General features: G+C 41.0%; 3 protein-coding genes across 5 annotated transcripts; 1 reads left to right on the top strand and 2 right to left on the bottom strand.

The window, feature by feature from the left end:
- Positions 1-715: 715 nt before the first annotated feature.
- LOC128366076 (mitochondrial folate transporter/carrier-like) lies at positions 716-5761 on the top strand. Its single transcript, XM_053326734.1, has 7 exons — positions 716-1107; positions 1575-1725; positions 1857-1942; positions 3582-3736; positions 4132-4245; positions 4418-4563; positions 4681-5761. The coding sequence occupies exons 1-7, from the start codon at positions 912-914 to the stop codon at positions 4805-4807; spliced, it is 975 nt and encodes a 324-aa protein (XP_053182709.1). The 5' UTR covers positions 716-911; the 3' UTR covers positions 4808-5761.
- A 136-nt stretch (positions 5762-5897) lies between these two features.
- Positions 5898-11437, bottom strand: LOC128366077 (collagen triple helix repeat-containing protein 1-like). 3 transcript variants are annotated; one of them, XM_053326737.1, is made up of 5 exons: positions 11301-11437; positions 10236-10313; positions 8072-8290; positions 6689-6905; positions 5898-6044 (listed from the first exon to the last, which is right to left on the bottom strand). In XM_053326737.1, exons 1-5 carry the CDS (start codon positions 11412-11414, stop codon positions 5902-5904), a joined length of 771 nt encoding a protein of 256 aa, XP_053182712.1. In that variant the 5' UTR covers positions 11415-11437; the 3' UTR covers positions 5898-5901. The 3 variants fall into 3 exon arrangements, with proteins under 3 accessions (XP_053182712.1, XP_053182710.1, XP_053182711.1); XM_053326735.1 differs by lacking the exon at positions 10236-10313; XM_053326736.1 differs by lacking the exon at positions 10236-10313 and having other exon boundaries at positions 11343-11437.
- A 393-nt stretch (positions 11438-11830) lies between these two features.
- fzd6 (frizzled class receptor 6) lies at positions 11831-22217 on the bottom strand. Its single transcript, XM_053327085.1, has 8 exons — positions 22079-22217; positions 20280-20725; positions 16418-16614; positions 15760-16339; positions 15113-15532; positions 14084-14232; positions 13572-13985; positions 11831-13404 (listed from the first exon to the last, which is right to left on the bottom strand). The coding sequence occupies exons 2-8, from the start codon at positions 20463-20465 to the stop codon at positions 13257-13259; spliced, it is 2094 nt and encodes a 697-aa protein (XP_053183060.1). The 5' UTR covers positions 20466-20725; positions 22079-22217; the 3' UTR covers positions 11831-13256.
- Between the last annotated feature and the right edge of the window lie 1467 nt (positions 22218-23684).

The following is a 23684-nucleotide window of genomic DNA, read 5'->3' as shown; positions in this document are numbered from 1 at the left end:
AGGTATACAGTAGTAATAAAAATACAAATAAATGTTACAAAACAACTGTTAACCGTTTTACGTTTAACAGTTGTTTTGTATGTAAATTCAAATACTGAATTAATGTTTAATATGGATAGCCAGCTCTAAAAAGGATGGCTTGGTTGCTTGAGAATTTGGATATATGAATATAAAATTATCAAAATAATTAAAGCAAATTAATCAAATAGACCTATACTACTCAATAAATTCAGACAATATCTTTCCAAAGTAATAAAAGGTATGTCATCCTCTTTGCGTTATTGTGTAAGAGAAATAAAGAAACCGAAGCATCAAGTTGCAAAAATTTGCTCAAGTGACACCGGAAATGTGGTGACTGTTTTTCTTCCAAACAATTATTGATGAATGAAAAAACATCACTTCTTAAGTACTGTAGTAAAAGGTGTATGTATATAACAGGTGATGATGATAATGTGGTAATATTCATAATCATACATTTAATTTGTACCACGCTTTTCATTAATAGTGAAAGTGCTACAGCTTTATAGACATACATAGTATTTCTAATAATATTACTAGTCAAAAAATAATATACATTTTTGTCTTTTTAATCTATTTTCTTATATACAGTCTATGATTTTAGCTAGTATTTTTATTTTGAAGTTCAGAACCGGAAGTATATCGATTGATTAAATAATTTGACAGTCACGTGATACTCGCACAAGGTCGAGCAGGGGCTGAGCTGCTTGACATTTTGGACACCGCCACATGTGAAGAACGTGTTTTACTGTGAGAATGAGACAGTCGGGTCGGGTGAGTGAGACCACCGTACCTCCACCCTGTAGAGACTAACAGCTGCTGTCATGTAGAGTAGCCCTGAAGCGTTGTTAACACAGCTAGGTTAGGTTCAACTGAGCTCACCACCGGTAAACATGGGTTCCGCTCCGAATCACGGTACCGTTCCAGAGACGGAACTGTCCAACAAAGTCTCTGCTGTTTCGCTAGCCGGACACGTCCAGCAGCTCGTCAGCCATGTGAGGTTAGAAAATCTGGTGGCGGGACTGAGCGGAGGAGTGGTGTCAACACTGGTGCTTCACCCTCTGGACCTTGTCAAGATCCGGTTTGCAGGTATGAAATGCATCCATCAATCATTGTCTGATGTAATAATGTCATCAACGACGCCATCACTTCCCGATTGTCAGTTACTAGAAAAACTATCCTGTCACTTTTCTTCCTTGCATGGAAACAAATGAGTCCAGAACTCTGTTTAGAAATCTGATATTTTAAAATTAATGCGCTTATTGCTAAAGATACAGTGCTGCTGTGACTTAATCAGGTTCGATTTAGAAATGATTATGGTCTTAGGTTAAATTCGGCGTAGATATAATCAATCAAGCAGCACAGTTGTTCAACCAAATCTCCAACTATTGTAATAAAAACACTACAGCAATAAATATGCGTCTGTACATAATACAATGTAAGAAATAAAAACCAGTTGCTCATGACTGAAAATGTGTAGTCTTTCAGTAATATCATGTTTATTGTAACATTAACAGGGTGTAACAATGTCATTTTTTAATGTCTTTTTAATGCAGTGAGTGACGGGTTAGATTTAAGACCTAAGTACAGTGGAATATTGCACTGTATGAAGAGTGTCTGGCAGCAGGAGGGACTGAGAGGACTTTATCAAGGAGTAACACCCAATGTTTGGGGTGCTGGAGCATCCTGGGGTCTCTACTTCTTTTTGTAAGTAAGCTTATATATCTACTGGACCATGTATGCATCATCAAGTTATTTCTCATTCACAGTTGTAGCGGTGTGTGGGTATGTTTGTGTAACCTGCGTCATTTCCCACGCTGTCTCCCCCCCCCCCACAGCTACAATGCAATCAAAGCGTACATAAAGGAAGGCCGTCAGACTGAGCTGAGCGCCACTGAACACATGGTGTCCGCAGCCCAAGCAGGTTAGTCTTACATGTATCCCAGCACCTCCCCCTATCCTATACCCCCTCTATTCTAGGGGCCACGTTATGTTCTACATGTGACCTCTCACAGGGTTTCATGTATCTGCTTCCTGCTGGACAAGCAAGTTAGGCTTCTCATGAGAAAGAGAAAAGGAGTTTTTACCTTTTTCAACTGCAGGAAGATAAGCCTCTATGCTGTAATACTGGCACTGTGCAGTTTGATAAGTTAGGTGTGAATGCAAGGTTTGAATACATATGCGTTTTCATAAGTGAACTAATACCAGGACACAAGCTTTTTGACTTTTCTGACTTTTTCACATCACAAACGATGAATATGAAGGCTGTTACATCTTTTCAATTTTGGGCAGCTGCTCTGCAGGTGCGTTTGATTTGGCTGTAACTGCGGTAACCAGGCTGAGATAAGCCTCCTGAATTTGCACCCATAATGCTGTCGAAATTTTCGTTTACAATTTCTACCTCAGACTCTATGATCAGAGGCAGAAAAGAGGCATAGAGGCATGAAGGAGAGTGCACAGTTAAAGCAGCAGCACTCTGACAAAACACTCAACGCAGAGTGAAAAACATCCTCGAATGAATCAGATGAAAGAGGAGGGGGAGTTAACGGATAATTAGAATAGTTATAATCACAATTAAAGTCAGTTCTCTTTCAAATCAAACATCCCAATATGAATGGAAAGCCATGTTCTTGCAACTGCATTCATAACCTTTTTCTTTTTCTTTTTTTTTTAGCTCAAACATAGTTTAAGCATGTCATGTGATTAGGCATGGGATGATAACCGTGTTCAAGGTATACCGCGATTTGAAAAAGCCACGATAACCGAAACCCGCAAATTTTCTGTCATACCGTTCCTAAGGTATGAGCTGTCTCATGTCTGGTCAAAGACAGGAAGTGCTGGTCAGAAATCCCTCAGGTGGTGCAGCTGTAGCGTAGAGTATCACGACCCCTCACACTGTCATTACAGTGTATATTCAGGTTAAATTAACACGTCTGTCTTCATTTTTCCTCCTTTTAGGAACATTTTAGAGCTGTAATCACAATACCGCCATACCGTGAAACCGTGATATTTCTTCTTATGGTTATCATACCGCCAGAATCTCATACCGGCCCATGCCTACATGTGATATGCTACTTCACTACACGTTAACAACACACATTACTGGGACCATTACTGAAAAAATGCAGATGCAAAAATTCTTGTACAGCCTGAACTATTTGATGCATTACATAGATCTGACATTCAGGTTTGAGATCTTTCCAGTGTGCATATAGGAGTGAAAAGAAATTACTGTAATCTCCTAAGAGATGAGATCAGGAGTGTTTTTTGGCATGATTCATAATATGAGAACATTAATAAATAAGAACTGTTGTATCATTTTGAAAAATGGTGCTCAGATGATATTTAGGAATCTAACATGAGTCAGAAAATAAGAAACCACACTGTTGATTCACTGTGTGTGTGTGTGTGTGTGTGTGTGTGTGTGTGTGTGTGTGTGTGTGTGTGTGTGTGTTAAGGAGCATGTGAATCTAATAAAATAGCCAATGAACATACTGGCCTCTTTGCCACATGTTGTCTGTAACAATGTCCTTTCCCTCCTCCTCCTCCTCCTCCCTGTGCAGGCGTCCTAACACTCACCCTGACCAACCCCATCTGGGTGACCAAGACCCGGCTGGTGCTGCAGTACAATTCTGACCAAACCAGTAAACAGTACAAAGGAATGATCGATGCACTGGTCAAGATCTACCGCCACGAGGGAGTGCCTGGGCTGTACAAGGTTAGACATCCACAGTGTAATACACCAATACATGACATGCTTATTTTAGTCTATGGCAGGAAGTTGTGTGAAGTTGGAAGAAAGTTTGCTGCACCTCATTGGTATAAACAAACTACATCACATGACTGTGATGAAGTTGTGCACTGGTTCCTTATCACCACTAGAGGGCATCAGCTCCACATATTTCTGTAGTAGAGTGCTTATAACCAATAAATGATGTTAATAATTTACAGAATTTAAAGCTGTATTCACCAAATGTATTAATGTTATCTGAATTCCTATTAATGATAGAGAATAAGTGTTGCAATTTCCTCAGTGACAGTAAGAAAGCAGACATGGAGCATGAAACTACAGTGTGAGAGGAAAATGACTTGCAGAGCTTGTTCTTGTTGTAGGGTTATGTTCCCGGCCTGCTTGGTACATCTCACGGAGCGATGCAGTTCATGGCCTATGAAGAGCTTAAAAGGGACTACAACAAATACAGGAAAGCGCCTTCAGAGGCAAAGCTGGTGAGTCATTTAACCCGATGAGCCTCAGACGGCATGGAGACATGCTCTGTCATAAGGCTCACATGTTTTCAGTTTATTAAGAACAAACCCACAGTTGATATGTTGTAGCTAAAGAGGTGACTCATCAGTTTTCCTCCTCTGCTCTGTTTACTTCTCTCGTTCGCCATCACAGAATGCATTGGAATATATCGCAATGGCAGCATTATCCAAAATATTTGCTGTGGCGACAACATACCCATATCAGGTGGTGCGAGCCCGACTGCAAGACCAGCACAATATATACAATGGTGTTATTGACGTCATCAGACGGACATGGAGGTACGATACTGATCCACTCATCAACATCCAACAACTTGGTGTAATTGTGTATATCTAAAAACTGAAAAAGGTAGAGTAAAAGTCCCGCCTACTTTTTTTCCCCCCCTCTCTCCCCAGGAACGAAGGCGCCATTGGTTTCTACAAAGGCATGATCCCCAACTTGATTCGCGTCACACCCGCCTGCTGCATCACTTTTGTAGTTTATGAGAATGTGTCTCGCTTCCTTATGGGCCAAAGTAAATGAGGTCTAAGAGAAAGGAATGGACTCTTAGGACACATGACATGCTGGATACAAGAAGAAAAAGTATCAAGACAGTTAATCTCAGTAACTGGACAGTGCTCCGTGAATGTGAGAATGTGAGAAACATTCATTTGCACTGAGAATGAATGAAAAAGTTGCCAAACTGAGCAGCAGAATCAGTGGTGAATTATTTTTCTACGCATTGTCAGTGATCATGTTCACATGCATGTCATTCTTTGAATTTTGGTCAAAAGTATGTCGCGCTACATCACAAAGGATGTATTATTGCTGTGATTTTTTTTATTTTGAACTGATGTGTACGTCAGTGATTCAGAGGAGGCGTATCAAAGCTATGTTTACATTTGATATGTTCTGGCAGCGGAAAAGAAACCATGCTGAACTTTTAAGTGCTGCATATCAACAGCAAACGAGAGATCTAAATGTGCTCAGGTTTCCAGTTGCATGCATGGGTGATATACATTTGTAAGTGTGTTGCTTTTAAATTATTGCTTTTTTTTTTTTTTTAAACAAACCTCAACAGTGTAGATTCGTCCTACAGTTGACAAGGTTATTTTTGTTTCCTGGCAAAAAACTATATTGACATTGCTTTATAACCACATTTTGTCATAAAATCTGAACTGTGCTTTTGTCTGAATTGTCTCACATTTGTAAATACATTAAATGTATTACTTTGTGGCTATAATGGATTATGTGCATCATCTCCTAAACATTACTAGAAGTCATATATTTAAGGTAAAATTGTTATAAAAGATGACTTTATTAACAGTAATAATGCATATAAACAGGTCACATGACTACATGGTTTAAATATTGGCAGTGTCTTGTCACAATGTCTGTAAATTGGTCCCTTTATTCCAACAGCAGAAAAGCTACAGTACAAAGTTTATTTCTGGAAGACAGAATGACACAGTATTCTTGTTTATAGGCCTGTCAACTAATATAGTATTTAAAAAAACATTCAAGTTACCATCAGTGATGCTGTGAGGCCTCAGCAAGCTGTACCTGATCATTTTGGTAAGCCAGATAACATGCTGTTATACTACCAGGACCGGTCGCTCCCTTTCATGTAACATGATTTATTTAGGAAGTTCCTCAATGATAATCCTGGATACAGAATTCCACCCTGTAGATGCGTCACCTCTGGGATAGTCAGCGCAGGTCCCCACCCACACCGCCACGTCCACCAGCCCTGCTTTGACACCCTCACACATCCCTTCAACTGGCAGGAGAAAAAAAAAAGAAGAAGAAGAAGAAGAAGACGGTGCAAATGAATTTCTGGAAACACCCAAACTGCCTACAGACATAAATAATGTTAATTGTTAGGTTTTCTGACACGGTGGTGAACTTTCCAAAACCTAAATGTAAGAGTGTGTGACTTTGCTTTAAAGTCTTAAAATTGTTAACAAGACTTTCTAGACTCCAGGGCAGTTTAACAGCCACTTAAAGGGATAGTTTCACATTTTGGGGTAATAGGCTTTCTTGTCTTCTTGCAGAGACTTCACTAGCTGTCACTGCCCTGCTGGCCAAGAAATAATCCGGCACATAGCCACTTGACATTTTTCTAACTTGTGTTTTTGTACCGATTGAACAAACAAGATCAAACGCTAATTAGTGCGCTTTAGAGCTGTTGGAAGGTGAACTGTGTTTCCTTTGGACGGAGCCAGGACAGCTGTTTCCTTCTGTTTCAAGTCTAAGCTGAGCTAAACTAAGTGGCTGCTGGCTGTGGCTTCAAATCCCCCATAAAACTGTCAGAATGGAAGACAATAAGTGTTGAACAATATTAACAATTATTAACAATACACACAAGATCCATGTACATTTTAATGCCTCAAGAATGCACTGTGAACATAACTCCAGTCCTACCTGAGGAAGTTCTGTGGATGTTGATGGTTGAGTTGAGCTCTGGACTTCCTTGGTCTAAGTAGATGATGGACTCTATGGGCAGAGGTGCTGTACACTCTGCTCCGTTGAAGGTGAAGTACCACCTCTGGCAGCACGCGTTCTTACACTTGAGTCTGAGGGAGCCGCTGAACAGGACTCTGAGGGTGCTGTCTGTACGCAGCTTGGTGAACGTGCAGTCCTGCAACACAGTGAACCAGAGAGTGTGTACTGCTTAAATGCACTGTGGCGGCTGCATGTGTTTTTTTAAGTGATCGTCAACTCTTAAAATGTTATACTGCCATCATGTTTTGTCTTGTTTTTTATGGAGCAGCTGTCGTCTGAGTACAAGATAATGAGTTCACGACGGGACAGTTTCACCAATCATTTTGTGTGAAGCATGGACGCATGTTGTCCCTTACACTGTTTTCTATTCATGTGAATGATTGAACTCAGATTAAATCTTGTAGACTTGGGTTAAAGTAGATCATTTCATTGTCGGCATCCGACTTTATGCAGATGATTATCAACTGTGAGGTCATATACTGCCCAAAATAAATACATAAACATTATTTTGGATGAGTATCTGACAAAAGGATATTGCTGTTTTGGTTAATTCAACATGAAAACCCGTCATAACAGTGCAGAGCAAAGTAAATGACCTTTCTAGAACTATAAGTGTGTGTCCTGTTTCAGATTTTGCCTCTGGCTTTTTTGGGGGGGGGGTTCTTTGAACATTCACATTGTCAACAATTTGTTACAGATCTAAGTATTAGGTTGCTTCTGGGCTTTCATTGGTTTGTACCACTGATGGGATAGAATAGGAGCCTCCAGAAATCAGATGTACATGTGGGATGGATTGTCTTTGAAGAGGCTTTAGAATGGAACTGAACAGTAGTTGTTTTATTTAAAACAGGCGGCAATGTAATATTCATGACGCACAGAGCAAGTTTATATATAATGAATGACAATGTTCAGTACAAACAAATTATGTATACATTGTGTCTTGAGAATTAACTAAAGCCTCATGTGACGAACAATTGAACTATAGACACAGACAGCTGGTTCATACAGGCTAAATGAAGAGCTTTGTTTATGAGGCAAAGTTCATTTCATATTATATGATTTTTAAGGGCTATGCTTTTTTATTAAAATGCCTTTCTGTTTTGATGTAGGTCTTTTGGATGGAGGTTTTATTTCTTAATTATTTATTTCTCCGTAGAGATGGTTAACCCTTTTTGTTTGATATGTTAAGAGTAAGATGTTGGTTCTTGTCAGACATGTTTCACCACTGCAATGATATGTTTGGTGTCTTCTGAGTCCATGTGTGACACAATAAATAACACAATAAAACACCAAGACACTCACAGCTACTTTACCCAGGTCGATCCCATAATTCAGAGAGTTCCAGGCACACTGCTTGTAGTTGGGTCTCCAGGGCTCTTCGAAGATCTCGCTGATGCACTCGCCTTTCTCACCTTTGAGTCCGTCGCGGCCAGGGATGCCCGGCGTCCCAGGGATGCCGTTGGCCCCAGGGTTACCGTCTCTGCCAGAGGTTCCTGCTGGCCCCTGAAGGCAGCTGCCAAACTGGTAAAACAATGAAGAGAGGAAGAAGACATAGAAATGAATGATGAAACAAAGACATACTGGAGCAACATCAGTGTATTGTTATCTAATTTCCTGATTCAGGGTTTCAATCTTTTCATCCTGAGGGTTAAATTCCTTGTTTGGGCTGCATGCAACGCAGACACCTAAATGTTGCCAACCACTCAACCATCACACACAAGAAGCCAGATAAAACCTCATTTACAAGACATACAAACAATAAAACTGCCATCGGCCTGATCCTGGTTTATGGGCAGAAATAATTGTAAAAACAGATGTGATCCAGATGATGGCAAAGCAATAGAACCAGCACCCATTAAACCATTAAAACCACTAAACCATGAAGCGAGTGTAGAACAGATTGTGTGTTAATGAGGAACTGAAGGCTTGGTGACGGCCAATATGAGTGGGTGTCTGACCGCGCATCTCTCGGTTGATTCATTGTCCTGCTGAATCTGCTGCAATGTTTAAACAGATGCTGCATCTTACTCAAAAGTGACTCAAATACACACAGACGTACCAACACAGACAGCAGAGCTTGCCAAAACTGCCCTACCACATACAGAGATAGACACAATGTGTTCCTCAGAGAGACATTTTGTCCAGCAGATTGCAGTGTGTAATGTAGGTTAGCAATCAAAGCTTTTTTGTTTTAGTTGGAGTTGGATTTTAGTGTTGATTGGGGGTTTTGTAAGTCCGAAGATAAACACACCAACATGTAGAAGTGCGTCTTTGGCCTTAACCATTCTGTTGCAACTTTAGTCCTCCCTGGTCTAAACTGACTCGGTCTGGTTTGACTGTTTATAAAGCATAAGGTATAAATTATCACCCAATTCTGTGTTAGACCTTTTCAGCCAACTTCATTCCAACTCATTCCCACAGGTTTTACACATATTTTTGGAAATTATGGTCAATAGACCTCATTTAAAAGAAACTATACCTCATTTTTGAGTTAATGTCTGTTGTCTTCCCAAATCAAAATTGACCCAAGGACAAAAAAAGGGTTAAGCAAACACTGATGCCAGAGGGATTTGGATCTGGGTTTTTGTTGGGTCATTGCTGCCCTTTTACTCATCATGCAGCTGTGGAGTAGTTAGGAGGTACGTGGCCAAAAGGCATCATGTCAAAAAAAGTTCCCATGCAGGAGAGAAGAACAAAGAGCTTTTGCTACGGTTTCAACATTGTGTCCAGACTTTAATCCCAGGGGTGAAGTCAAAAATTTTATTTCAGATGTTGTGAATCTAAGAAAAAAAGAGTGAATTACAGTATTTTGATGTCTGCTGCCGTGAAGCAGATGGTTGTGTGTCTGTTTTAGGCATTAAATGGCTTTGCTGGAGCAACCTGGAGATGTGACATCATCTCTATAGGAAACTGGAAAGCCTGTGATCAAACCAGTAGATTGTGGGTTGGTATGCATACGCTGTAATGGATCTGGAATTTGCCTTAATGAAAAAGAGACTAAGCTCCTTGGGTAATAGCTGGCAAAGTGATGGAAATACTTTGCATTGGTTGATATTCAGCAACTTTAAGGAAACTTCCCAGTGTTTTATTAGGGTTTGGATTTTTGGAGAGTTTTCAAAGCAGTGTAATGAATGGATCCACTGTCCACTTAGCTATACACAGCTGACTTTTGTATTAGCTTCCACTCTGGTGTTTCTATAGTGGTGCTGCCTGCCTGCATGAATTAAACTCCAGCCTTGCTAAATATTAGTAGCATACAGCCCATTACTGTAACTGAAGCATAAAGGCGGCATTTGCAAAAAAAAACTGCTGAGGTGTCAGTATTGTTTCATGCATTACTCAACACTGAAGCGTGGACTGAAGCTCTGCCAGAGCATGCAGACGGTGGACTTTATGCTTTGGCTTTGATAGTTTTTTAGATTCAAAGGATCTAGAGAGGATATGCAAAATAGGATTTTATGATTACCATGTTGTTCAAATAAGTAGATCTTCTTCTCTCAGCATGTCTAGTGCAGTTGGGCTTTTCTGCATCATTTCCAGCACACTAGATACAGACGGCAACATAACATGCTAGTCATTATATCCTTCCAGTGCGGTGAGAAAACTGTATCTCAGCTGCGCTACAAGGCTTTGAAGGTCTGCGAATAGCAAACGCTTGAACTTAGTGGGTTCTCAAAGTGGGGTGTGCAGACTTCTAGGAGTCCCTGAGGGAGGTCTGCAGGGTCCAAACAAAATAAACAATAGTTTCACTTTCATTTGATTCCCAGGAGATTAGTGAGAGAATGTGTGAACAGTCTGTTCCTCCACCTACAGCAGAGATGGTTATGTAATTCTATACCAAAATAGACTCAAACTGGGGAATGCTGGCTTTGAGAATTAAATAGTTTAGAATGTGGTTCAAATATCAATAATTTCACCCCAAAATCAAACCTACATAACCTTTTTCCTTTTACCTTTTTTTAGTGGTCAGAAAGACAGAGAGATAACACAGAGAGGCAGACAGTGAGTCAGACCAAACTTCCTCTCTGGTCTGCTGGAGAGCAGCCAAACCTGAAATAATAGAGAACCAGCTGACCATACCAAAACCTTAAAGAAAATAAGACATTTCTCATCTCTGGCTGGTACCAGGTCATTTTGGAGGCCATTTTAGCCACAGTGGTAACCACACTGTCATACTAAAAGCCTAAAAGGGGATCATGTGAATCAGCACAAACTTTTTTGTGTGTGTGTGTCCTTTTTGGGGGAATTCAGTCGTTTAAAAGTCACTTTTGGCAAAACAGCAATGCATGACACAAGCAAACATGATCTCATGATGAGTTTAAGAAACATAACATGCAAAGTGCCCTATGCATTTAAAATATAAAAAAAGTGCACTTAATGGCAATAAAGTCATTTTGTGCCATAATTATATATCCACGTGACAGCTTCTAGCCACAAAATCAAGCCACAAAGCATCAGTGTGCCACATGTCTACTTTTAGAAAGAAAAAAAAACGATAGGGACTGCATGTTATCTTTCTCCAATCTCTTACCTTATCGGCGTCAGGATCCTTTCGGTATCCTCTATTTCTCACCTTTTCCACGCCATAAAGAGGTAAAGCCAGGCACACAAGGAGCAGCAAGCGGGCAACGAGAGGAGACATCATACAATAGACAACGGACAGCTGCGTGTGCGCTCTTTCTCTCTCTCTCTCTCTGAAATCACAGGCGACAGTTTGACTCCAGCTGCAGCCAGTTTTACTCTAGAGGAGGGCAGGACAAGCGGGAAGGAGCCAGTCAAGTTGCAGGAGCGCACTCTAAGGAAAAAACCTTTCCTAACATCTCAGGGACATTCATATGAGCAGTGCCAGAACGCTTTTGACACACTTTTAATATACTGATGTGGCCAGATGTGTGTCTACTGTCTGGCATGTGTTAAATCTATTATAATAAACATACTGTATTAATTACACACAATAGCCTTTATGTTATGTGATCTGTTTCTTTTGGATGATAGTGTTAAGCAGTATTGGTTTATATATATATATATAAAGACCAAAAGACATACATTCCAAAAAATGTTTATTATTTAGTATTTTATCAAAATGAAATGCAAAATGAAATTCACAAGATAGGCTACATAAAAAACAGCAACATGGCTCACAAAAGAGCATTTCATAGAGTACACTAGATCTAGATACACCATAAGCAAAGAACCCCATCCACATGCCAGAATAACAATATACAATGACATGGATTCCCTTTTTATTAGTGTCATTGGGATTGTTCGGTCTCTCCCAAATATAAAAAGGTAAATACAATTAAGAGAAGGATGAATTCCTTACACAGCAAAATAGACAGTACAGCATGAGACAGGTGGTAAAATAACTACAGAAGGAGAGATATATGGTTTGTGTGTTTTAAATAAACCCTGAACAAAGTCTCAAATCCTTTTTTGTGTGTGTTTGTTAATGACTATTCATGCTTAATAATCAGTGGTTTGTGCTTTCAGTTACAAATAGTGCAACGCCTTTTTGATTTGTTTCCTCATATTGATTCAAAACCATATGAATCTGACACCTACACTGGGAGCATGTTCAACCATCACACATGTCAAACATCTGTAGGTTCTTTGAAGATCTTTGAAGGTGAGGAAATACTCAAAGGAAGGCACATTCTTTAAAACAAAAAAACTAAAAAAAAAACTATAAAGCTATACTTGATCCAAATCCACAAGACACATCTTTGAAGAGGAACTGCAGAATATGTGTTTTTTGTACAACAGAAACATGTAGGACACTTGAAATACACATACAGTTAAAATACAGTTTTTAAGAAAAGTTCATCAAAAGACTCACAAATTCAACTTGGTTTAAAAATCAGTATGCCTTTTATCAACGTAGTAAAAAAAAGAGTAGCATACTGTGTGTATTACTACATGAGCTTTAAAGACAAAACCCCCCATTACAGGAAGCAGAATAAGACATTCAATACAAGTGTTTACCACAGGAAGACTTTCCTTACTCTGAATGTTTGGTAACATCATGACCTCTTAACAAGATTCTCAGTGTCACGACTAGTCCAGTGAGAGACTTCATTTCTAAAAAATAGAATATTTACACAAATATTGCATTTATTCACTAATATGTATTCTACACATTTGAGCTACAAAGCTACAAAACGGTATGACTAAAGTTGTTCATGCATGCTATAAAGTAAATGACCATTGGTAGTTGTATAAGTGAGCTGCGGCAACATCCTCTGTACACTGGTCCAAAATACCACCAAATACTTGAGGTACTTTTTTCTGGCCATGGACATTCACTGACTACAACTTAACCAAGACGATCATGATCACGTGTATAGAACTAATATGATGTATGATAGTACATGGGTTGAAAAAGATGCATCAACCAACATCACTTGTCTCAGTGGTTTCAAAGTTGGATGGATGGAAAGATGGATGGATGGATGGATGGATGGATGGATAATTTTGGGGGTCGGATGTCTCAGCAGTTGCTGTCCTTTGTGTCCTTGCTCTCCTCTGGCACCTTGTGTACCAGCTGGTGGCTGGATTCTTGAATGCTGCTGCTGAGTGATCGGTTTAAAGCTGAATGCTGCTGCCTGACCTCTGACAGCTCGCTCTTTGGAGTCATCCTAAACCAGCCAGGACACATTAGACATTACTGGTAGTTATTAAATGCACAGATATGGTTCTGTATAAGCATACTATGAAACAAAACAATCACATGTTCACAATAGAGAGGAGCAAAAAGATCAAACTTGTAACTATTCCAACTATACTTCTCATTCGTCTCACTTACCTCCCATCTGGGACTCTGTGTAAGCTCTCCGAGCGGCTGCTGACCTTACTGGAGTTTCCTCCTTTGCTGCGTCTCTCTCCCCCCTCCCTCTCTCTCTCCCTCTCCCTGTCCCCGCGCCTGGAGCTTCGGCCGGAGGTGCCCCTCTCCATGTGCTCCCTGGCTGACATCTCAGACAGGGAACCTTGTGTGTGGGGATCGTGATTGCCTAGAGCCGAGGTCCCTTGATTGGTGGTGGTGGCGGCGACGGAGGCGTTGGTGGGTGTGATGCCGGTGCTTGTGCCCATAGATTTAGAGATGACCTTGAGCTTGTGGGAGCTCGGCTTGTAGTGCTTCTTCTTGTGCTGGACACGGCTGTTGTGCTTGAGGAAGAACTCGCAGGACTCCTGGAGCACCCGGCGGCTCTCACTGATGGGACTGTGGGTCACAGAGCATGACAATGAAATCAATCCACACATTGAATTGGCATGGAAACTGAATGTGAACATGTACCAGGACAAGAGAAATGGTCTTACTCTCTCTTGCGGGTCCTGTTGAAGAAGTAGGCCCACTGTGAGCATGTCTTTTTACTGCTGACCCAGAACACTGCAGATATTCCAACCACCAGAGTCATCAAGTATTTCACCAGAAACAAGGAGAGGTCAGGACGGTCATGCTCTGTTGTCTGAAAAAACCCCAGAGATAAACACAAACTGCAATGAAATCCTTGTGATAGTACGAGTGTGTGGAAATTAACAAATCCAATTTTTTACTGAAGACAAAATCAAGCCTTTGAACTTTTCGCCTGAAGTACTGACATTTGAAAAAGACTTAACTAGTTTGTTTTTCTCTTGTGTTGCCCTTTTCACAAGTTTTCTTACATTTTTTTCTCTCTCCTGTTTTCACACAATACTGCAGCACACATTAGTTCATGTATTACACATTACATTTTTGGAAACTGTTTTAAAATCATAACATATACAGAAATAGAATGCTTTCTCTCTACTTGTCTTGTTTTATTTTTTTGGGGAAAAAAACAAACTTATCGTGACTGTCAGGTCTATTTAAAAAAACAGCTCATTTCATTTTAAGAGCAAATAGAGTGTGTGTATTGCTCATAAAATGGTGCTCTTGGCTGTAGAGTCAGTCTTCTGGGTCTGATGGTTTTTATGTGGTGTTTTATTTTCACCCCGTTACGTTAACATCTCATCAAACCTCTGTATGTCTAACAAAAATGTAGTGTTGCATTTCTGTTAAATGATGTGATCAGACCACACCAAGAGGTTCGTTTGATCACTACAGGTATGCATGTACTAATGTTACTGACAAGATAAAACCATTTTTAGCTGCTTGTAGTTTCATTAGGAATCAAAAGTAGGAATCATTTAAAGCCTTTTGGATTTTGATGACTATTTTGTAGCTTTAAAACATGCTTTGACTCTTCCCTATTTTAAACACGCTAACATTAACTTAGTGCTTTCCTCTAGTCAACCATGTAAGTTGTTTATAATCTGTCATTTGGCTTTAACTTGAATCCCTTCAGTGAGTAAATAAGCCTCATCTACCTTGTATGAGCAGGGGATGCTGTACTCTTGACAGCGGTCGTTGATCCAGGTGTTCTCCCAGGTGCTGCGGTGACTCAGTTCGTAGGTGTAGCATGCCAACAGGGTGACCAGCGGGACGAGGTAGAGGCAGCTGAACACGCCGATGCGGATCATGAACTTCTTCAGCTTCTCCTGGTTGCGCTCATCGTGCTGGATGACTTGCCGGACATGGTTGAGAGAAACGATGCCTGCCAGGATGAGGCACAGGCCGACTACGACACCCACGCACAGAGGGGCCAGGACAAAGTAGCGCAGGGCATCCAGGTCGTAGAGTCCAACGAAGCAAACCCCGCTGATGTTGTCCCCTTCCACTTTGTTGAGGGCCAGCAGCATGACGGTCAGAGCACCGGGGATGCCCCAGGCAGCAGAGTGAAACCATACCTAAGGACAAGAGGACACAAAAACATTGTTAAAAGCCTAAAGCTGAACCCTTTTGAGCAATTTTTAAAATGTACATTCATTCGAGCTACTGCATTTGAGTATTTCAAAATGTGGACTGGCACTCCTGGTTCAAACTGGGCTCTTTAAATTCCCCCTTTATTGTCTTCTCTGCTCCAATCTCCTTTCTCCCCTCTGTTACTTCCTTCTGAGGCAAAAATGCCACTTACCGCTTTTTTCTCTATGGCCTCACAGCTCCACTTGGGTCCAGCTGCCAGGAACCAGGTGATGGTGAGAATGACCCACCAGACGATACCTGCGATGGAGAAGAAGTAGAGGAGCATGAAAAGCAGAGTGCAGCCTTTACTCTGAGAGCCTAGCACCACTGTATCCACGCCGGCAGGATGGGCCGCCTTGGTGCAGGCCGCGTTGTTCCCCAGCAGGAAGCCGATGAAGTAGATGAGCGAGACGAAGCTGTAGCAGACGGCGTAGAAGATTATGGGCCGCTCGGGGTAGCGGAAACGTTTCACGTCGATGAGGAACGTGAGGAAGGTGAAGAGTGTGGCGCCCAGGCAGATGATGGAGCACACGCCGATGAAGCTCTTGGCAAAGTCGATGTCGTGGGGTTTGAAGTACATGTTGGAGCAAGGCGGAGCGCAGTCCTGGGCGCCCAGGAATGCTGAGCTGAGGCCCGGCTTGGTTTTCAGCTGCAGGGGGCACCAGAAGCCCAGGTCCCTCTTGGCTGATGCGGGGCTCATCGGGGTGGTGGCCGTAAGCTCAGAACCATCAGGGAAGCCACATGGGTCCAATCTAGAGGACAAAAATAAATCCTTTAATGAATCAACAGCCTCTGCTTTTGTGGATCGTCTATAATTGTGGTTCGCTTACTTGTCGCACTGCAGCTCGGGAGGCCAGCTGATACCGAAGACTCTGATGCTATCCTTGCAGTCGGACACAACGGTTTCACACTGCTCTCGACACGGACGGATCACTTTGTTCTCCTCGGTGCATGCTGGGAAGAAGGCCTGGCAGAGGAAGTGGTGTACATCTGGAGAGCAGCGCAGGTTGGCCATAGGCATGAATGGCTGGGAAGAGATAAATTCAATTATGATCATAACAAATGTGACAGTGTTACAGCTGTGGTTCCTGCTTACATCAAGTAGATGAACTCACTCAGTATGTTCTAAGCTTACTAGGTAAGTACAGATACACACACTTTTTTGTCATATAACACAGCCTACAGTAGGTAAAGAATGACAAATCGAACATTTTTCACACTGCTCTCACACTGTCACTATATAAATGAATTCCACTATGCAGGCTGTGGCAGTGGCCAGCAGTGTGTGGAAACGTTGGATTTAAACATTTGTTTTTTCCCCAGGAAAACATCTGACCATTCTAGGCAGATAGCAATCAATCAAGATCAATCTGAAGAGACAACCCACAGCTTGAAAACAGACATACTTTTCCCCTCTGGTTTGATTATGGAACCTTGTGTGCCAGAATAATGCCAGATATTTTTTTCCTGTGAATTGAACTGGATAATTTCATCTCCTCAGACTAAAAATTAACTTGTTAATCCCATATTAACCGCATAGTGCCGGTGATGATTGGTCATTTTAATTGGTCAAAAGCCAAAAAGGCTTTACAGTAAGGTATTAACTTCATTTTGTTGAGCTCTGGAGCTCTACAGCGCCACACAAAGGGACCATTCACTGGCTGGGAACCGTTTTCCTCCGTTTCAACACCGTGGTCAAGAACTTGGGAACTGGGGGACGAAGGGGGGTTGGTGCAGTATAGGTGGCAGGAAATGGGAAATGGGCGCCCGGACATTTGGAAACACACACACACAAAACACAGACAGACCAAGAAGGCTGGAGAGCACAGAGCTGTTGATAGGTCAGGCTGCTGAGGAGCCATAGTATTAGTGTGTCTACTCCATGTGGGGGGTTATCAGTCAGTGGCATAAACATCCCATAATACTTTGTTCACTCAGAACTTCTATTGTCTGAATCGTCTGAGACAATCCAACCTAATACACACACAGATAGACTAAATATTTGTACACAAAACACACACACACACACTCTAACACAGTCCACTATTCAATCTTTCTTTTTTTTTCTCTCCTGAAATCCAGTCTGGCAGTAAGCCCACATCTTTGGGGCCTGGGCTTGCCCCCTCTGACAGTAAGCGTCCTTGTTTCTCTCCTGTGGAGGTCCTGGACTCCTTCTCAAAGAGCTCCTCTTGCTCAACAATCTGACCTTTTATTTGCTTTACTGTAAAAACTGCCCCAGATTTCAGAAACCTGCAACAAGTATTACATAAAAAATATGAAATTATTCACAAACGTGGGCTGAACACTAACTTTTCAAACTTTCACTTAAAGTTTTAAGACTTGCAAGTGCTTCCTGTCTATCACAATATACCAGTTCATCTTTTTGTCCTCTTTGTATTCTAACACTTCAAACTCTTCTGTGTCAAAAGCTGGCAAACACTGGCGGAATCTGGGACCAAGGGCGGAAAAAGGTTAGCCCTCCTCCGGAAAATCCTACTGAGAGGCTGGACTAAGCCCGGGCTGCAGCACAAGTCTGTTTGATTACAGTGTCTGGGATTTGTGATAAATCACTGCATACTTTCAAAGAGAGCTATGTGCAGTATGTAATGTTGAATGTAGGCCACAGAGTGTAAGCCTGTCACCTGGGAGACAGGACTGTAGAGGTAAGACTGTGTAGAAAAAAGGGGGGGGGGGCAATGAGTGAGTGATTAACAGAGAGAATACTCATTGTGGTATGCAGGGTAGGCTTTGTGTGGGACTGGGCGTGTCCCTCCCCTTCCTCCAGAAATCAAAGGCCCACACAACAAAGTCGATAGAGTTGCCCGTGGCCAAGGTTGCTGTGAAATAAGAAGCCTTTACCTTTGCCAGATGCCACACAAAAGACTCCTTCAACAGATCACTGTTCACGCTCGACACTCTCACACCAAACATGTGTAACTCAAACTCTGGCCTTAAGGAATGTCAGGTATACAGGATGCAACTACTATCAGACAAATGTCTCTGCTGAGGAGAGACACAAGACAGCATTGAGTCTTAGGCAGAAGAAAACAGAAAACAGGTTTGTAGCCATCATAGAGCTATGGAGTTAGGACAAAGACAACATAACAGAGTCCATTCACACACCATTTACACCATGCACAATTTTACATTGAACTAGAGCGGTGTAATGAAATATACATTATAATAATACTTATATATTATAATGAGACACTGCAGAAATTATGAAGATTTCATTTCAATTTCAATTTTCCAAAAGAGGATAAACCTTTTTTGAATGTATTAGTGGAAACAGTGTCTAAACTTCAAGCTTCTGAGTGAGTGTTTCTGAGTGACGGCCGGTGTTGCTAGTCAACTTCTGTGGTTTGCATTATGTCAATACATATATTACATTTTTCACTAAGGCATCTATCCTCTTATAACATTTGAGGGGACTCAGCATGTTTGTAGCAAGCCAGGCTAACTGTTAAATGTAATTTCAACACTGTTCATCCTGTCCTAAACTACATAGAGGGTATAACATACAGCTAACCAGCTAACAACAGTGGCTGCTGGAAACTAAGAAATACTACAAACCAATATGTGTGCCCGCCCACACAGAAATCTAACCAATCAGTAGTGACATTTAAAGCTGCAAATGTGCAAAACAGCCCAATTTGGATTAAAGTGGAATTATCGCTATAAAACATGTCTGCTCAAACAACTGCGGTCTTTTTGAAGATAATCCTGATGTTTTCATTACGAAGCAACTTCAATGGCAACTTTCAGACCTGAGTATGCAGTGTGTAACGCCCCTCTGAAACATCTGCCTTGTAGTTCATTGACATCAATAAGAATGTTCTTCTTTCTTAATGTAATTTACTTGTTAAAGGACCCTACATGATATGTTCCAGGAGGAAGATGTTTGAGTTGGCTCAGCTTTAGTGTGGCAGTGTATTGTTGTTGTTTTTGTCCTTTAGCAGGTTGATGGTTATGGTAATTGACAGTGCTCAATAACAATTAGCCATGATTTGAGGACTAACCATGGCGGGTAAACTGTGTGTGCCTGTTGATGACCGTTACAAAATAGTAATTACGGTTCAATCAATATGCGCATTTGAACACTGAGAGACGCTGACATTTAAAGACTGAAGCCACTAACAGCACTAATAATAGCAATTATTTTGAGATGATATTCATTATCTTTAAATGTGACCAGAATGTGAATTCAGGAAGTTTTTTTTTAACATAATTACAATATAATAACAACTCTCCACAGAAACTCAGACTAATGAGATTCTTTAAAGTGGGTTAGCAGCTGTTTCCCCCATTAATATACATTTTCCCCCTTTTAGAAACACACTTAAAGGTTGGAAAAATAATCTTACTCTACATTGTTTGACACTCTAACATATACAGTATATTCCTGCTCTTTATTGCATAGAGTTATTAGTGTTTAAGGGATTAAGTAAAGTGGCCAAAATCACTATCAAAGGCAGGGGGAAAATATTTAACACGTTAGGCCTGTAAATCAAGAAGTAATTATTATTTTCATGAATCCATTTTCAGGAAAAATAAAAGACACTGTATTGGCAGGAAACTACTCTGGCTAATGCCTAACAAGGCCAATATTGGCACAATATATTAACAAATTGATATATGGGCCTTACTTAGTGGTAATAAATAAAAATTGGGGGTAATGACATGATGACTTACATCCATATTACTGGCTGCAATATCCTGATCGTAGTGCTCCATCATGTTGGGAAAGAAAGTCATGTTGTAGGGCATCCCCAGGCACCGATGCACTTTGATTGGCTCACAAGTAAACAGGCTGTGGGCACTGCAGCCTCCTGCCCATAACAGAGCCAGGCACACCCACAGCGGTCCTGGCATCAGCATTGCGTTGGCTGATAGGGAGTGTGTCTCAGTGAGTGTGTATCTTCTCTCGTGGTGTAAACTAGAGCAAGTTTGTTTTTGGCTCAGTGTGAGGATATCTTGGCCCAAATGTTGAATTCCCCCTGGCTCACACTCTCAACCGCGTTCCACTTCCCCTGGGCTCATCTTAATGGAGACGGCGGGTGCAGCAGCAGCAGGTAAAGCTTTCCCATTAGTCCCCTGTTTGGTCAGCAGGTGCTGTCACTGATAGGAATCCCACATCTCTGAAAGGGAGAAAAAATATACAGAACTGGGTTTATACATTCAGTTACACAAGGACTTAAGCTTATTTTGAAAGGTGTGTTTTGCTCTACAACCATATTTTGTTAAGGTTTATCTTCAGGAAGCCCAGCTGAGAAGATTCTTGTTGTAGATTATTGCTACACTTACTCCAGAACTTCAAGATAGAGACACGCTGAAGCCCTATCATCAAAGCAGTTTATCATACAACCGCTCATTGTGCTGTCATCTAGAGGATGAAAATTAACTCCTCATATTTCTCCTACAGGTCCCTTGAGGTCCCAGGCTCCAGGTTTGGCATGCACTGCTTTGAGATGAATCAGTCAGATGGATTTAAGGGACCAAAATCCAGTCAATCCCCGTGCAGGCTTTTCACTGCACGCACGCACACAGTGGGTGGGGAATGCTAAAGATCCAGGGTGATTCAGTAGAATGAGTCTCGGCTTGTTGATGCACATTAAACTTCACATTAAAGTGTCACAGTTTCACGAACAAGAAGTATCTTAAATGGCTGACAGCCCAGTGAATACAAAGACCCAGTATCAGTAGGTTCAGGTTGCTGTGCATGGTAATTTTATAAAGGATAACAGTTGTGGCTTTATATACCACCACATACACTTGTCCCATACAAATAAGCTAAACACACTAATTCAGAAAGTGGTGTCAAAGTGAGTGGGTTAATCCACTTAAATGTTAACCGTTCTGTTGAGGCTATTGTGGTATGTAAAATAGCCAGTAGCATGCAGTTCTTTGTATAAACATATGGCATTTTACAATAGAGACATTACTCCTTATTGTTTATACAGGTGCTTGAAATTCTGATGTTTATCGCTGGTGGCAAGAGTTTACTTAGTGTTACCACATCCCTGTTTAAATGATAGGTAACCATATTCATTACAGTGTGCGTTGAAGTCCTGTAAATTCCTGTAGCTGGCCTCAAATACTAATAGAAAGCATTTTTTGCTGATTATTAGCATAAAGTTTTCGGTTAGCACATTAGCAAATGATTGAGAAGAGTAGCAAAACAAATGCTTAACAAGAAACGTTGCCAACAACAACGAAGCTATGTTAGGTGAGTAAAAACACATTCACAAAAAAATCATATCATGTAACTAATACCCAGCATATTCCCGCAGTTTAGCGACTGGAATAAATGTCAGTTTGCCGAGGGCTGTGTCGGCGTTTTCCCGTCATTCACACGCCAGCTGCGGGCAGACAGTACAGTAAACATGCCTGTCTCGGTTACTGCTGCCATGGGTCGGGGGCCCCAGTCAACTTCGGTAGCTACAACAAAGTTAGAAAACTACGAAAGGAAAAAACGAAACACAAAAACTTACCCCCAACTGCCATGAAGTGAGTTCATGTAACAGCTAACTACATGGACACTCTACGGAGCAACTCTGTGGGGAATTTGGTAGCGTGTTTCCTACGATGAACTCCGGCACACAGACCTCCGTCTGCTCCTGTGTGGCTGCGCTGCACTCATGCTGCTTTCAGGAAAGTTGGGAATGTCGTAACTTTGTTATAATGCATATGAACCCATGCGGGCAGTAAAGTTGCGTTTATTAAACAAACTACTGATAAAAACAAACAAACACAAAACAACCATTTAAATCAATGTCCTTCACATAAAACGTAGATATGTATATTATATAAATGTCTTCATATAGGCTTTTTTTGGGTACACTTTTATACTCCCTGATACATTTTTCTAAACTAAATGTGCGCTCACATAGGGAAGAAAGTCTTTTAAACTAGAGATAGATATAGCCCTTTTCAATGTTGAACTTGAATGCACCGGCAGTATACTAGGGCAGGGGTTCCCAACCTGAGGTCAGGATCCCCACAACAGGTCGGATGAATGATTACACAGCATAGGATACAGAAAAAAATATTTAGGAAACAACAACAACAAAAACCAAAACGTTTCTTTAATGTTTTGCTTTATTTCTTGTAGATTGGTGTATTTCACCTCCTCAAGCTTCTTAAAATAAAATAAGTCCTATTTCTAGAATCCAAAAATTGAATGATCGTTTTCATTATTGTAAGCAAAAATGACTAGATAAACTGGTTTCGGCTTCACAGAAGTGATGATTTATTTATTTTCTTTGTCGAACATGATTTTAAGATGGAATTTAGACTATTAGTCAGACAGAACTAGACATTTGAAGATGTAATCTGGATTATGGGGAACTTTTAACAATTTTTAAAATCTATTTTCTGACATTCTGTGGACAAAAAGATTGTGTACCACTGTAGCAGGAGATCGCTGGGAGCACTTGAAGGCAGCATTCAGATGGCAGATGAGGGACGATCCCTGACAGATTACATTTGTGATCTAAAATGGATGACAGCACAACACTATAATAAGAGTTTGTTAGTTAGAAATCAACGTCTCAGTTGACATTTTTGTTCAACTCTGGACTTAGGAGGTGCTGTGCCTTTTTTCATGGAGATGAGCAGGTGAAGATAATGGTGTAGTTTTCCTAAATGCCACTAGATGGAAGTCACTGATTTAAATAAAGTTCTTTAAAATGACCAGTATAACCCAGTAATGCCTACAGAGATACTCTAAAATGTCATAACAACAATAGGCTACAGACAAATGAAAAACATATAAGCACAGATGAATGTCTCTATTAAGATACTGTGGACTTATCCTGGAAAACTGTCATAAAAGTATCCTAGTATCCTACATAAAGGTAACCATAGGAACACCGGGCTGTAAATCATTGCAGGGTGTGTTTTCTGATTGTGGTCAGCCGTTAATGGAGCAGCACACTGTTTAATTACAGTGACAATAAAAACCAACAGCAATTTAATTTGGCTGTGCCCCCCCTCCGGATATGCTACAAGGACCCCTGGTGTCCCCACAGACGCTTATCATACAGTATGTAGGCCTACAATAAACACATAGCATACATACATTATGCCATTTCGCAA

The sequence above is a fragment of the Scomber japonicus genome, chromosome 10, assembly GCF_027409825.1.
Source record: "Scomber japonicus isolate fScoJap1 chromosome 10, fScoJap1.pri, whole genome shotgun sequence".
Taxonomy (NCBI): Eukaryota; Metazoa; Chordata; class Actinopteri; order Scombriformes; family Scombridae; genus Scomber; species Scomber japonicus.
The sequence above is the reverse complement of the archived record's forward strand: the minus strand, read 5'-3'. Positions and strand labels throughout refer to the sequence as shown.